This window comes from Dipodomys merriami, unplaced genomic scaffold (assembly GCF_024711535.1).
Source record: "Dipodomys merriami isolate MVZ:Mamm:240054 unplaced genomic scaffold, mDipMer1.0.p SCAF_20, whole genome shotgun sequence".
NCBI classification, from domain to species: Eukaryota; Metazoa; Chordata; class Mammalia; order Rodentia; family Heteromyidae; genus Dipodomys; species Dipodomys merriami.
Genome location: NW_027203382.1, coordinates 27,304,332 through 27,316,831, shown reverse-complemented (window position 1 = coordinate 27,316,831; position 12,500 = coordinate 27,304,332). Strand labels below are relative to the sequence as shown.

Sequence of the window (12,500 nt, the reverse complement as noted above, 5' to 3'; positions counted from 1 at the left end):
AGACTTCATTTGTGAGGCAGAAATAGGGATGGTCGTGGTTCAAGGTCAGTCCAAGAACAGTTCACAATATCCCTTCTCAGCCAATAGCTAGCTGGGTGCAAGAGCATATAACTGTCATCTTTTTTTTTTGTTGGTCGTGGGGCTTGAACTCTGGGCCTGGGCGCTGTCCCTCAGCTCTTCACCTCAAGGCGAGCACTCTACCACTTAAGCTACAGCGCCACTTCCGGTTTTCTGGTGGTTTACTGGAGATAGGAGTCTCACGGTCTTTCCTGCCCAGGCTGGCTTTGAACCGCGATCCTCAGATCTCAGCCTCCTGAATAGCTAGGATTACAGGTGTGAGCCACCAGCACCCGGCTACAACTGTCATCTTAAGACACGTGGGAGGGTAAAATTGGGTAGCTTGTAGTTCCAGGCCAACCCAGGCAGAAAAGTCCATGAGGCAAAAACTCCTCAGTGATGCACACGTGTTATCCCAGCAACTAACCAGAAGCCTACACTAAGTGGATCAAGATTCGGTCACCAACATGGGCAGGAAGCAGGAACTTATCCTAAAATAACCAGCCAAAAACAAGGCGAAGGCATGACTCAGAAGTACAAGTCTAGCAAGAATGATGCCCTAAGTTCAAACTTGATTATCACCAAAAGGAGTTACTCAGAAAAATACAATATATATTGAGATTTCATTTAAGTTCTTGAGACAGCATAATAAACAATACTTATATGGTTCCTGATATCATAAAGCTGACACTCTAATAGATTTGTTTTATACAAACTCTAAAGTGTACACTGAAAACTGAAAAATATGTGTGTGCGTGCGTGCGTGCGCGCGTGTGCGTGCGTGTGTGTGTGTGTGCGCGCACGCACGCACGCACGCTGGTCCTGGAGCTTGAACCCAAGAGTTTGGATACTGACCTTGAACTTTTTACCACCACTTGAGCTACAGCTCCAATGTGCATATCATACACATAATGTATACATGTGACTTAAAAGTACTAATATACCTCTTTCTCTCTGCCTCTCTCTGTCTTTCTCTCTCTTGTTTTGGGGCTAGTCCTGGGGCTTGAACTCAGGGTCTTGATGCTATCACTTAGCTTTTTTGTACAAGGCTGGTTGCTTTATCACTTTAGCCCCAGCTCTACTTCCAGCTTTTTTTGTGTGTGTATGGTTAACTGGAGATAAGAGTCTCATAGAGTGCTGGGAAGGTAGCTCAATGGTAGAATGCTTGCCTTGCATGCATGAGGCCCTGGGTTTGATTCCTCAGCACCACATAAGCAGAAAAAGCCAAAGCGGCACTGTGGCTCAAGTGGTAGAGGACTAGCCTTGAGCTTAAGAGCTGAGGGACAGCGCCCAGGCCCAGAGTTCAGGTCCCACGACCAACAACAACAAAAAGTCTCATGGACTTCCTGCTGGCTTCAACCTCAGTCTTCAAATCTTAGCCTCCTAGTAGCTATGCTTATAGTTGTGAGCTAATGGCACCAAACATTTTTTTCTTTTTCTTTTTTGATAAGAGTATTATATAGACTAGGTTAGGCTCAATCATGATACTTCTACCAAAACTCAAACCTCTGCAGGTCCAAAATGTTGGGATTATAGGCATGTAATACCAAATCCAGCCACATACTACCAAGCCCAGCCATACAATCAATTTTCCATAATCTTCTGTGTGTATGCTGATCCTGGAACTTGAACTCAGAGCTTGAAACTGTCCCTGAACTTTGAAACTCAAGCCTAACACTCTAGCACTTGAGCTACAGCTCCACTTTCCAATTTTTGGTTTGTATGTTTGTTTTTAAATTGGAAAGACAACGTACCTGCCTAGGCTAACTCCAAATTGCAATCTTCAATCCTCAGATCTTAGCCTCCCGAGTAGCTGAGATTACAGACAAGAGTTGTCAAGGTCTAGCTTTAGGTATTTACTGTTTTTATCTTTAAACTTTTGTATTACTGATATTGTTGACAGTTTTCTTTTCTTTTTTGTGGAAATGGGAATCAAACCCAGGGCCTGCACATGGTAGGCAAGTGCTCTACCTCTGACCTACATCTCCAACCCTATTATATTTTCCTAAAAGTCCCTTAAGAATATACCTCACCTGACTTGGTCCAAGTGGCTTATGGCTATAATCCTAGGTATTAAGGAAGCTAAGATCCAGTGGATTTCAGTTTGAAACCAGCCTAGACAGAAAAGTCCACAAGACTCCTCTCCAATTAACCAGCAAAAGCTGGATTAGAGGTATGGCTCAAGTGGTAGACAGAGTACCAGCTAAGCAAGCTGATCCAGAGTACAGTATAAAGTACTGAGTTTAAGCCAAGTATTGGCAACAAGGGAAAAAAAAGAATTTATCTAATAAAATATAAAAATTACTAGGGCTGGGAAGGTGGCTCAGTGGTAGAGTGCTTGTCTTGCATGCCTGAGGCCCTGGGTTCGATTCCTCAGCACCACATAAGCAAAAAGAAAAAAGCCGGAAGTGGCGCTGTGGCTCAAGCGATAGAGCGCTAGCCTTGAGCTGAAGAGCTGAGGGACAGCGACCAGGCCCAGAGTTCAGGCCCCACGACCGGACCCAAAAAATAAATAAATAAATAAATAAATAAATTACTAAACAATACCAAAATAAATACTATACAATATGACAGAGACATTTCCTACTTAACTGTTTTACTTCAATGGGCTTTATGAAAACGCATGTTAACCTATTAATATAACTTAACTCATTAAAAAATTCTGTATTAAGTATGAATAATAAAACATAAAGAACTAACTTTAGAGTTTGCATAGCCATGCTTAAGGAATTATAGAGAGATGGTTCTCCATGGCAGGTCATATCTACAGCTTTCTTCAGAGATGTTATATGTTTCCTTGGGTTTCCTAAAATAAAAAGGAATAACTTAGCTCAAATAAAAGGCTGCATATACAATGTGGATACATATGTTTCCTCCAAAACTTACATAACTAGGATATCTAAGAACAGAATGCCTTCAATTTGGATTTATTTTCTTTTTCTTTTTCTTTTTCTTTTTTTTGCCAGTCCTGGGGCTTGAACCCAGAGCCTGGCCTGGGCACTGTCCTTGAGTTTCTTTTGCTGAAGGCTAGCACTCTACCACTTGAACCACAGCACCACTCTGGATTTTTCTGTTCGTGTGGTACTGAGGAATCAAACCCAGTGCTTCATGCATGCTAGACAGGCACTTTACCACTAAGCCACATTCTCAGCCCCTTAATTTAGATTTTTATAAGAAAGGGTTGGTAGATAGTCTCACTTCATACTGAAAAACAATACAAAATAATTTCTTTTTTTGCCAGGTGCTGGTGGCTCACACCTGTGATCCTAGCTACTCAGAAGGCTGAGATCTGAGGATCACAGTTCAACCTCTAAGTTCAAGTCCCACAATCAACCACAAAGAAAAAGAGTCTCATGGGGACTTTTCTGCCAGGGCTGGCTTCAAACCATGATCCTAGATCTCAGCCTCTCGAGTAGCTAAGATTACAGGCATGAGCCACCAATGCCTGCCATGTGAGACTCTTATCTCCAATTAACAACTCAAACCCTGCAAGTGAACCTGTGGCTCAAGCGGTAGAGCCTTAGCACAAAGAGACTCAGGGACAGAGTCCAGAACCTGAGTTCAAGCCACACAACCAACAAAATTATATATATATATATATATATATATATACGTATTTTTGGGCGGGGGGGTCCGGTTGTGGGGCCTGAACGCTGTCCCTCAGCTCTTCAACTCAAGGCTAGCACTCTACCACTTGAGCCACAGCGCCACTTCCGGCTTTTTTCTCTTTGCTTATGTGGTGCTGAGGAATCGAACACAGGGCCTCAGCCATGCAAGGCAAGCGCTCTACCACTGAGCCACCTTCCCAGCCCAAAATTATATATTTTAGATATCCATTAGTAAACTTCCACTGTTGCGCCAACCTCCCTTACCCCCCCAACCAAACCTGGTCCTGGGGCTTGAACTCAGGACCTAGGTGCTGTCCCTGAGCTTCTTTTGTTCAAAGGTAGCATTCTACCAAATTCCAGCCAAGGCTAGCTTCAAACTGCAATCCTCAGATCTTAGCCTCCTGAGTAGCTGGGACTACACGTGTAATCTACTAGTGCCCAGGTAGAGTACACGATTTCTACTTGTAATGTATTTCATTATTTTGAAGGCCACATGCTAACATCTTTGAAATCAGCGTATGTCTCACAATCACAAGTTACCAGACAGTATTCTAACATAGGCACTGCCTATGTTATACAGGCACATGACCTTTTGAAATAGTTCTTCAGAATATAGCTTCAACTCTGTACTTCAGAGGCTAAGGCAGGAAGATTGTAAATTCAAGGACAATCTAGGCTATAAAAATGAGTTTAAGGCCAGGCAATGGTAGCTCACGCCTGTAATCCTAGCTACTCAGGAGGCTGAGAGCTGAGGATCAAGGTTCAAAGCCAGCCCGGGCAGGAAAGTCCGTGAGACTCTTTTTTTTTTTTTTTTTTTTTTTTTTTTTTTGTCGGTCGTGGGGCTTGAACTCTGGGCTTGGGCGCTGTCCCTCAGCTCTTCAGCTCAAGGCGAGCGCTCTACCACTTGAGCTATAGCGCCACTTCCGGTTTTCTGGTGGTTTATTGGAGATAGGAGTCTCACGGTCTCTCCTGCCCGGGCTGGCTTTGAACCGCGATCCTCAGATCTCAGCCTCCTGAGTAGCTAGGATTACAGGCGTGAGCCACCAGCGCCCGGCGAGACTCTTATCTCCAATAAACTACTAGGAAACCAGAAGTGATGCTGTGGCTCAAGCGGTAGAGTGCTTGCCTTGAGCTGAAGAGCACAGGGACAGCGCCCAAGCCCAGAGTTCAAGCCCCACGACCAAAACATAAAAAATAAAAAGAGTTTAAGAGTGGGCTACATAGTGAGACTTTGTCACAAATAAACAAAAAAGTGTAGAGGGGTTGAAGTCTGGGGGGGAAAAGAGGGCAAGGCCCAAGAGGTAAAGCACTTGTCTAACAAGCATGAGGTTCTAAATTCAATACCAACCAACCAAACAAACAAAAATCAACAAGCAAAGCTTTATGAGTCATACCTATAATCCCACCAACTTGGAAGACAAAATTTGGGAAAATCATGGTTCAAGGGCAGCCCAGGCAAAACAAATAGCTAAAAATCATCTTAATTCAATAAGCCAGGTATGGTGGTGAACACCTGTCATCTCAGCTATGTGGGAGCCTAAATAGTGGAGGAAGGCCTGGGGAAAAAGAAACTAAAGACTTTATTCAAAAAATGACTAAAGCAAAAAAGGCTGGGATGTGGCTCAATGCAAACACCAGTACCAAACACACAAAAGTTTTACCTATGTAAACAAAGGCTGCTGTCATGTGGGTAAATCACCAAGAAGATGGTATAAGCAATTCACACGTTATTTAATACTGTATAAAGGATTTATATCAGAGCAGAAAAGTCCATGACACTCATCTCCAATTAACCACCTGAAAGCGTAAAGTGGAGTTATGGCTCAAAATGGTGGAGTGCTAGCCTTGAGCACAAAAGCTTAAGAGTTCAAGCCCCAAGATCGACAGGAGGCTGAAATCTGAGGATAGTGGTTCAAAGCCAGCCCAGATTCTTATCTCCAATTAACCACTAAAAAGCCAGAAGTAGAACCAGGTGCCAGGGGCTCATGCCTTTAATTCTAGTTACTTAGGAGGCTGAGATCTACAGATTGCAGTTCAAAGCCAGCCTGGGCAGGAAAGTTTATGAGATTCTTATCTCTAATTAACAACCTAAAATTAGGAAGTAGAACTGTGGCTCAAGTGGTAGAGAACTAGCCTTGAGAAAAAAGTTCAGGGATAGCACCCAGGCCGAGTTCAAGCCCTAGGACTGGTGCACATGTATGTACATGTGCATGTGTGTATGCATGCACACACATGTTCTATCCTTCTAAAAATACAAACATGTATGAGAACATATACTGGCTCTATGCATATACACACAAACTGACTAAAGGATGGGGTATACAGAGGAATTACAAGTTATAATTCCTCTGAAAAATAATGTACTATTTACCATCATGAACACCAGAAGTAAGGAGAGGGTAAAAGGGGGTAGGCACCAGAATGGAGGGAAGGTGAGCCAATGTAGTCATTTTATCCAATGGACATTATGTAAAAAATGAGGGTAGGGACAAAGCAGGAAAATGGGGGAGAAAGATGGAAAAGGTAACACTGATCAAGAACATTGTAGGGGCTGGGAAGGTGGCTCAGTGGTAGAGTGCTTGACTTGCATGCATGAAGCCCTGGGTTTGATTCCTCAGCATCACAAAGGAGAAAAAGCCCGAAGTGTCACTGTGGCTCAAGTGATAGAGTGCAAGCCTTGAGCTGAAGAGCTGAGGGACAGTGCCCAGGCCCAGAGTTCAGGCCCCATGACTGACAAAAAACCCCACAACAAAACAAGAACATTATAGTTAGAACCTGACTTTTAGGGCTGGGAAGGTGACTCAGTGGTAGACTGCTTGCCTTGCATGCACGAGACCCTGGGTTCGATTCCTCAGCACCATATAATCAGAAAAAAAAAAAAAAGCTAGAAGTGGCGCTATGGCTCAAGTGGTAGAGTGCTAGCCTTGAGCTGAAGAGCTGAGGGACAGCGCCCAGGCCCAGAGTTCAGGCCCCATGACCAGACCCAAAAAACAAAACAAAACAAAAAGAACCTGACTTTAAAATCATTATCTCTCTGTACAACTTAATAAAAAATAAAAATAAAAAACAGTTCTCCTTTAAAGAAGCACATTCAATTTAACACTATTCACTGTGGGGAACTCAACTTGTAAATCAGTCATAGATGCCAAGATTTTAATGGGGTGAGAGATTATTATTCAATAGTTTCATCTGAAAAGCATAGAGAAAACTTCACTTATTAAGCAGTCATACCAACAAGGTCACAAGCTGAATAATTAAAGCTAAGTCCTTGAGCCCTGCATGAAGGTAATTCGATGCATACCTGAGAGTTCAGTCAGTTTTTCAGCTCTTTTACTCTTGGTCACAATTATTCCAATCTCAAAATAAAAATAAAAATAAAAATAATTATTACTTTTATATAACAAATTATTTTCTCTTGATAAGAATTTAGGTAATGAAATTAGTAACTACAGAAGAAATAAGCAATGTATAAAAAACTTTTTCCTCAAAGTGTTATTCACATATTTAGCTATCAATTAACACAAACGTACATGTTTAACTTTTTTTTTTTGTTTTGGTTGGTTGTGAGGCTTGAACTCTGGGGCCCGGGTGCTGCCCTTGAGCTCTTCAGCTCAAGGCAAGTGCTCTAACACTTGAGCCACAGTGCCACTTCCAGTTTTCTGGTAGTTAACAGGAGATAAGTGTCTCAAGGCATTCCTGTTCAGGCTGGCTTTGAACCATGATCCTCACATCTCAGCCTCCTGAGTAACTAGGATTACAGGCATGAGCCACTGGTACCCAGCTTCATGTTTAATGTTAAGTGGTTTTCTTTCTTTTTTTTTTTTTTGGTTGGTTGTGAGGCTTGAACTCTGGGGCCTGGGCGCTACCCTTGAGCTCTTCAGCTCAAGGCAAGTGCTCTACCACTTGAGCCATAGCGCTACTTCCAGTTTTCTGGTGGTTTATTGGAGATGAGTCTGGCAGACTTTCCTGCCCAGGCTGGCTTTGAACCATGATCCTCAGATCTCAGCCTCCTGATTAGTTAGGATTACAGGCATGACCCACCAGTGCCCTGGATAAATGGTTTAATTCTTAGAGCTATTCTGCTTATCATTTGTAAGTGTACCAGAAATAGTACAGTCTGAGTTAATAATTCATAGAAAATATGCTTTATTTCTGAAAAACTATATTTGGCAGTAAAACAGAAATCCAATTCTGAATTCTATCACTTATCTACATACCTGACTGATTGGATTTTGCTCAAAATATTCTTCTACGAAGTATTCCAACAACTGTTGAAAGAAAATACACAAAGAAATACTACATAAGAGCAAGCCACAGATGAGCTGTCTGATCAGTATTTGTGAAACCTATCAAATAGCACTTCTCATATTTATTTTTATTTTTAAATACCTTTGTTGTTATTAGCTATGTGGTACTGAGGAATCAAACCCAGGGCCTCATGTATACTAGGCAAGCACTGCACCACTGTGCTACATTCCCAGCCCCTATCATGATTTTTAACCTCACAGATTTTCAAGAAAAGTTCAGCTGTAAAGCCTATACTAAATAGTAAAACCTTGGGCTGGGAAGGTGATTCAGTGATAGAGTGCTTGCTTTGCATGCATGAAGCCCTGCATTCGATTCTTCAGCACTTCATAAGCAGAAAAAGCCGGAAGTGGCGCTATGGCTCAAGGGGTAGGAACGCTAGCCTTGAGTTGAAGAGCTGAGAGCCAGCGCCCAAACCCAGAGTTCAAGCCCCACAACCCAGAAAAAAAGAAAAAAATTTATATACAGTAAAACCTTGTAGTTGAAGTGGTGAGCAGTAAGACAGGATTGAGCTAGGCTTAAAAGATGGATCTGAGGCAGTACAGACACTTTTAGCTCCACATACTTGGAAAGCTAAGTAGGAAAGTCTCTTTGAGGCCAGCAGTTTAGAGCTAGCTGTGGCCATGTAGCAAGAATCTATCTCATAAAACAAAATAAACAACGGGATGGATCCATTTAGATACCTCAAAAAGAATAAACAAAGCCGGGCATTGGTGGCTCACGCCTGTAATTCTAGCTACTCAGAAGACTGAGATCTGAGGATCAAGGTTCAAAGCCAGCCTGGGCAGGAAAGTTCCTGAGACTTTCATCTCCAATAAACTACCAGAAGCAGAGCTATGGCTCAAGAGGTAGAGCACACGCCTTGAGCTGAAGAGCGCAGGGACAGCACCCAAGCCCAGAGTTCAAGCCCCAAGACCGACAAAAACCAAACAAAACAAATAAAAACAATGTACAAGAAAATGACCAAAGGGAACCAGATGGAAGAACTGCAGAACTGAGGGGGTTCTTGACAGGTCAGGAATATTGTGTTTGCAAACACAGATTCAAGACACACAAAGGAAAATAAAGATTCAGTTAAAGAAAAACAAAGAATAAGTTACACAGTAAGAACTTTTTGGGGGTGAGAAGTATGGACAGAACTGCCTTTTGTGCTAGATTGGTATTTAACCACTTAAAGAACACCTCCAGGGCTGGGACGGTAGCTCAGTGGTAGAGTTCTTGCCTCGCATGCATGAGGCCCAGGGTTCAATTCCTCAGCACAACATAAACAGAAAAAGCCAGAAGTGGGCACTGTGGCTCAAATGGCAGAGCGCTAGCCTTGAGCTAAAGAGCTGAGGGATAGCACCCAGGCCTAGAGTTCAAGCTATATGACTGACAAAATAAGTAAAAATAAATAAATTAGTTAAATTAAAAAAGAATACTTCTACTTTTACTTTTTTTGGTACCAGTATTGGGGCGTGAACTCATTCCTGGGAAATGTCCTTCAGCATTTTCCTTCAGTGCTGGTATTCTACCACTTAAGTCATACATCCACTTCTAGCTATTTGGTGGTTAACTGGTGGTAAGAAGCTCACAGATGGGCTGGGAAGTTGGCTCAGTGGTAGAGCGCTTGCCTTACATGCATGAGGCCCTGGGTTCGATTCCTCAGCACCACATAAGCAAAAAGAAAAAAGCTGGAAGTGGTGCTGTGGCTCAAGTGGTAGAGTGCTAGCCTTGAGCTGAAGAGCTGAGGGACAGCGCCCAGGCCCAGAGTTCAGGCCCCACCACCAGACAACGCTCCCCCCCCCAAAAAAAAAAGAAGCTCACAGATTTTCCTGCCTCAGCTGGTTTTGAACTCCACTGTGATGATCTTTAGATCTCAGCCTTGTGAATAGCCAGGATTATAGGCCTGAGTCACAGGGTGCTTGGCTCACGTCTGGATTTTTGCTAGTTAATTGGGGATAAAGGTCTCAGGAATTTATCTGTCTGATAAATTGTGATCTGATCTGTGATTGTCAGATATCAGTTTCCAAAAACACAATAATTTTTGTTTTGTTCTGTTCTTTCTGTTAACATAAATCACATGAATGTAGAATTGCTGCCAGGTCATTTGGGGAAAACCATAAAGCAAAACAACTTTTGTGGCTTTAATTTGTCACCACCCTATGTGAAGATCATCTTGCTTTGAGATCAATACAAAAAAAAAAAAAGAAAAAAGAGAAAAAAAAGAATTCCATGTCCTTTATTACATTTAGTATAAATTTAGGCAATGCTAGTATACCTTTAAAGTACATGTCAGTCTGTTAGGCTTTAAATCTTGGTCTTCCATTGTTCTTGACCCATCAACTACCACATAAAGGTGTCGCATCTGCCATAGAAGGGGGAAAGGGCATGAAACAATCTCCAGGGACAGTTTTTACTAAGAAATAAAAATAACATTTAATGTCCACTCGTTTTACACATATATTTTAAATATATTTTTTTAAAGATTACTGGTCTATCAAGGCAGAATATTTCTCTAATCCAAAATAGTTCTATATCAGTAAAAAGACCAAAACATACCATTCCAAGTCGAACTTGTCCATGGTGCTCAAATACTCTGCAAAAATTATGTAAAATTTTAAGTGAAACACCATGTACTAACAAAAAACCCAATCAAGCCTTCCAACTAATGTTCATTATGTAGTAAATTATTCCCTTTTGGATACATGTAATTTTAGGTACTGTTGGTAATCTCTGGAGACCATCTCCTACTGGGGCAAGGCTAGGCTGCTATTTCTTTCTCCTTTCTTAGACAACTAGGGGGGAGTTTCTTAGAAACACTCAAAAATGAATCACTCGGGATGGTTATAGAAAAAAGGCTTAGGGCTGGAATGTGGCTTAGTGGTAGAGTGCTTGCCTAGCATGCATGAAGCCTTGGGTTCGATTCCTCAGCACTATATAAACAAAAAAAGCTATAAGTGGCACTGTGGCTCAAGTGGTAGAGTGCTAGCCTTGAGCAAAAGAAGCTCAGGGACAGTGCCCAGGCCCTGAGTTCAAGCCCCAAGACTGGCCAAAAAAAAAAGCTTAGTGTTTTTCCTAAGAACACAATTATTATTATCTACATACCTTTTCCTCTTTGCCTTAAAGAGAATGTCTTCTATTGTAGCTTTAAGAGAGCCAGTTTCATCTTCTTTAAGGATTTCCCTGTAAGCATAATTGTTGGAAAAAAAATAAGCTAAAAATATTAACCCAGTAGAAATAATAGGGTGCCTGACTAGAAAGCTCAAGATTTTGTGATTAAAATGCTACAAATACATATATACATACATAAATAGCAACTGGTGGCTCAGGCCTGTATTCCAAGCCATTCTGTAGGCTGAAATTTGAGGATCACAGTAGCAGAGTGTTAATCTTGAGCAAAAAAATTAAGGGACAACTCCCAGGCCTTGAATTCAAGCCTTAGTACTAACATACACACACTCAGACACACACACAGAGGCACCAGTGACTCACAACTTAATCCTAGCTCAAGAAGTTTGAGAGCTAGAGGATCACAGTTTGAGAGGCCAGTCTGGGTAGAAAAGGTCTCAAGACTCCATCTCCAAAACAACTAGCAAAAAGCTAGGCTGGAAGTAGCTCAAGTGCTACACCAGGTAAGAAAGCAAGCTGAGTGAGTGTGAGTTCATGAATTTATGCCCCAGTATTGCCAAAAAAATTTTAATGTACTGTAATAATAAAATTGAGTACTATTCAGTAATAAAGGAATGAAGTACTTCCTACTGTACACAACGTGAAATTGAACCAGTTCTACCTTGAAACAATTTAACTGGTTTTGAGAATAGCTGCACAGCCCAGTTAAGTTTTGTAAAAACAAAACGTCAGAAATGTAGAAATTTTAACATATATGATAGGGGCTGGGAAGGTAGCTCAGTGGTATGGGTTCGATTCCTCAGTACCACATAAGCAAAAAGAAAAAAATCCGGAAGTGGCGCTGTGCCTTAAGTGGTAGAGTGCTAGCCTTGAGCTGAAGAGCTGAGGGACAGTGCCCAGGCCCTGAGTTCAGGCCCCACGACCGGACCCAAACAAACAAACAAACAAACAAACAAACATATATGATATACTTTCAGTACAGTTGAACTAAAAGAGACTCTAAAACAGTAATGCTCAACTTACCATGTTCTCTCATAGCCTCCTTCCCATCGCTTTGCTCTTTCAGGTTCTTCGTCCATGTTTTAACTATCTATTATGCAACACTGTAAAAACATATCATGAATTTTCTAAAGATGTTTCCTACAAAGTGCAATTTCAATTATTTGAAGGTGAGAAATCAGAGTACAACATTGTCTAATTCACAGTGGTTCAGTCAATAATTGTTGGAGGAAAACAGAAAATTTTCATGAAAGTCCTTTTCCTATTTTTAATAAACAATATGGATACTTATGGGCAAACCTCGAATTAGAAATAAGCATTTATTTACTTATGTTGTCATGGGGCTTGAATTCAGGGCCTGGGCACTGTCTTTAAACTTTTTTTTATTGTAAAGATACTGTATAGAAGGGTTACAGTTAC

General features: G+C 41.6%; 1 protein-coding gene across 2 annotated transcripts in view; it reads right to left on the bottom strand.

Annotated features, from left to right (window-relative positions):
• Positions 1 to 12,500, bottom strand: part of LOC138832979 (general transcription factor IIH subunit 2) — a 35,945-nt gene that overhangs the window by 19,736 nt on the left and 3,709 nt on the right. For both annotated transcript variants that reach the window (XM_070031308.1, XM_070031309.1), the window contains exons 2-8: positions 12,105 to 12,184; positions 11,058 to 11,135; positions 10,512 to 10,548; positions 10,231 to 10,317; positions 7,883 to 7,933; positions 6,967 to 7,021; positions 2,758 to 2,863 (exon numbers count right to left, since the gene is read on the bottom strand). In XM_070031308.1, the coding sequence (XP_069887409.1) occupies positions 2,758 to 2,863; positions 6,967 to 7,021; positions 7,883 to 7,933; positions 10,231 to 10,317; positions 10,512 to 10,548; positions 11,058 to 11,135; positions 12,105 to 12,160 (470 nt within the window). In that variant the 5' untranslated portion in view covers positions 12,161 to 12,184. The remainder of the gene's footprint in view (positions 1 to 2,757; positions 2,864 to 6,966; positions 7,022 to 7,882; positions 7,934 to 10,230; positions 10,318 to 10,511; positions 10,549 to 11,057; positions 11,136 to 12,104; positions 12,185 to 12,500) is intronic.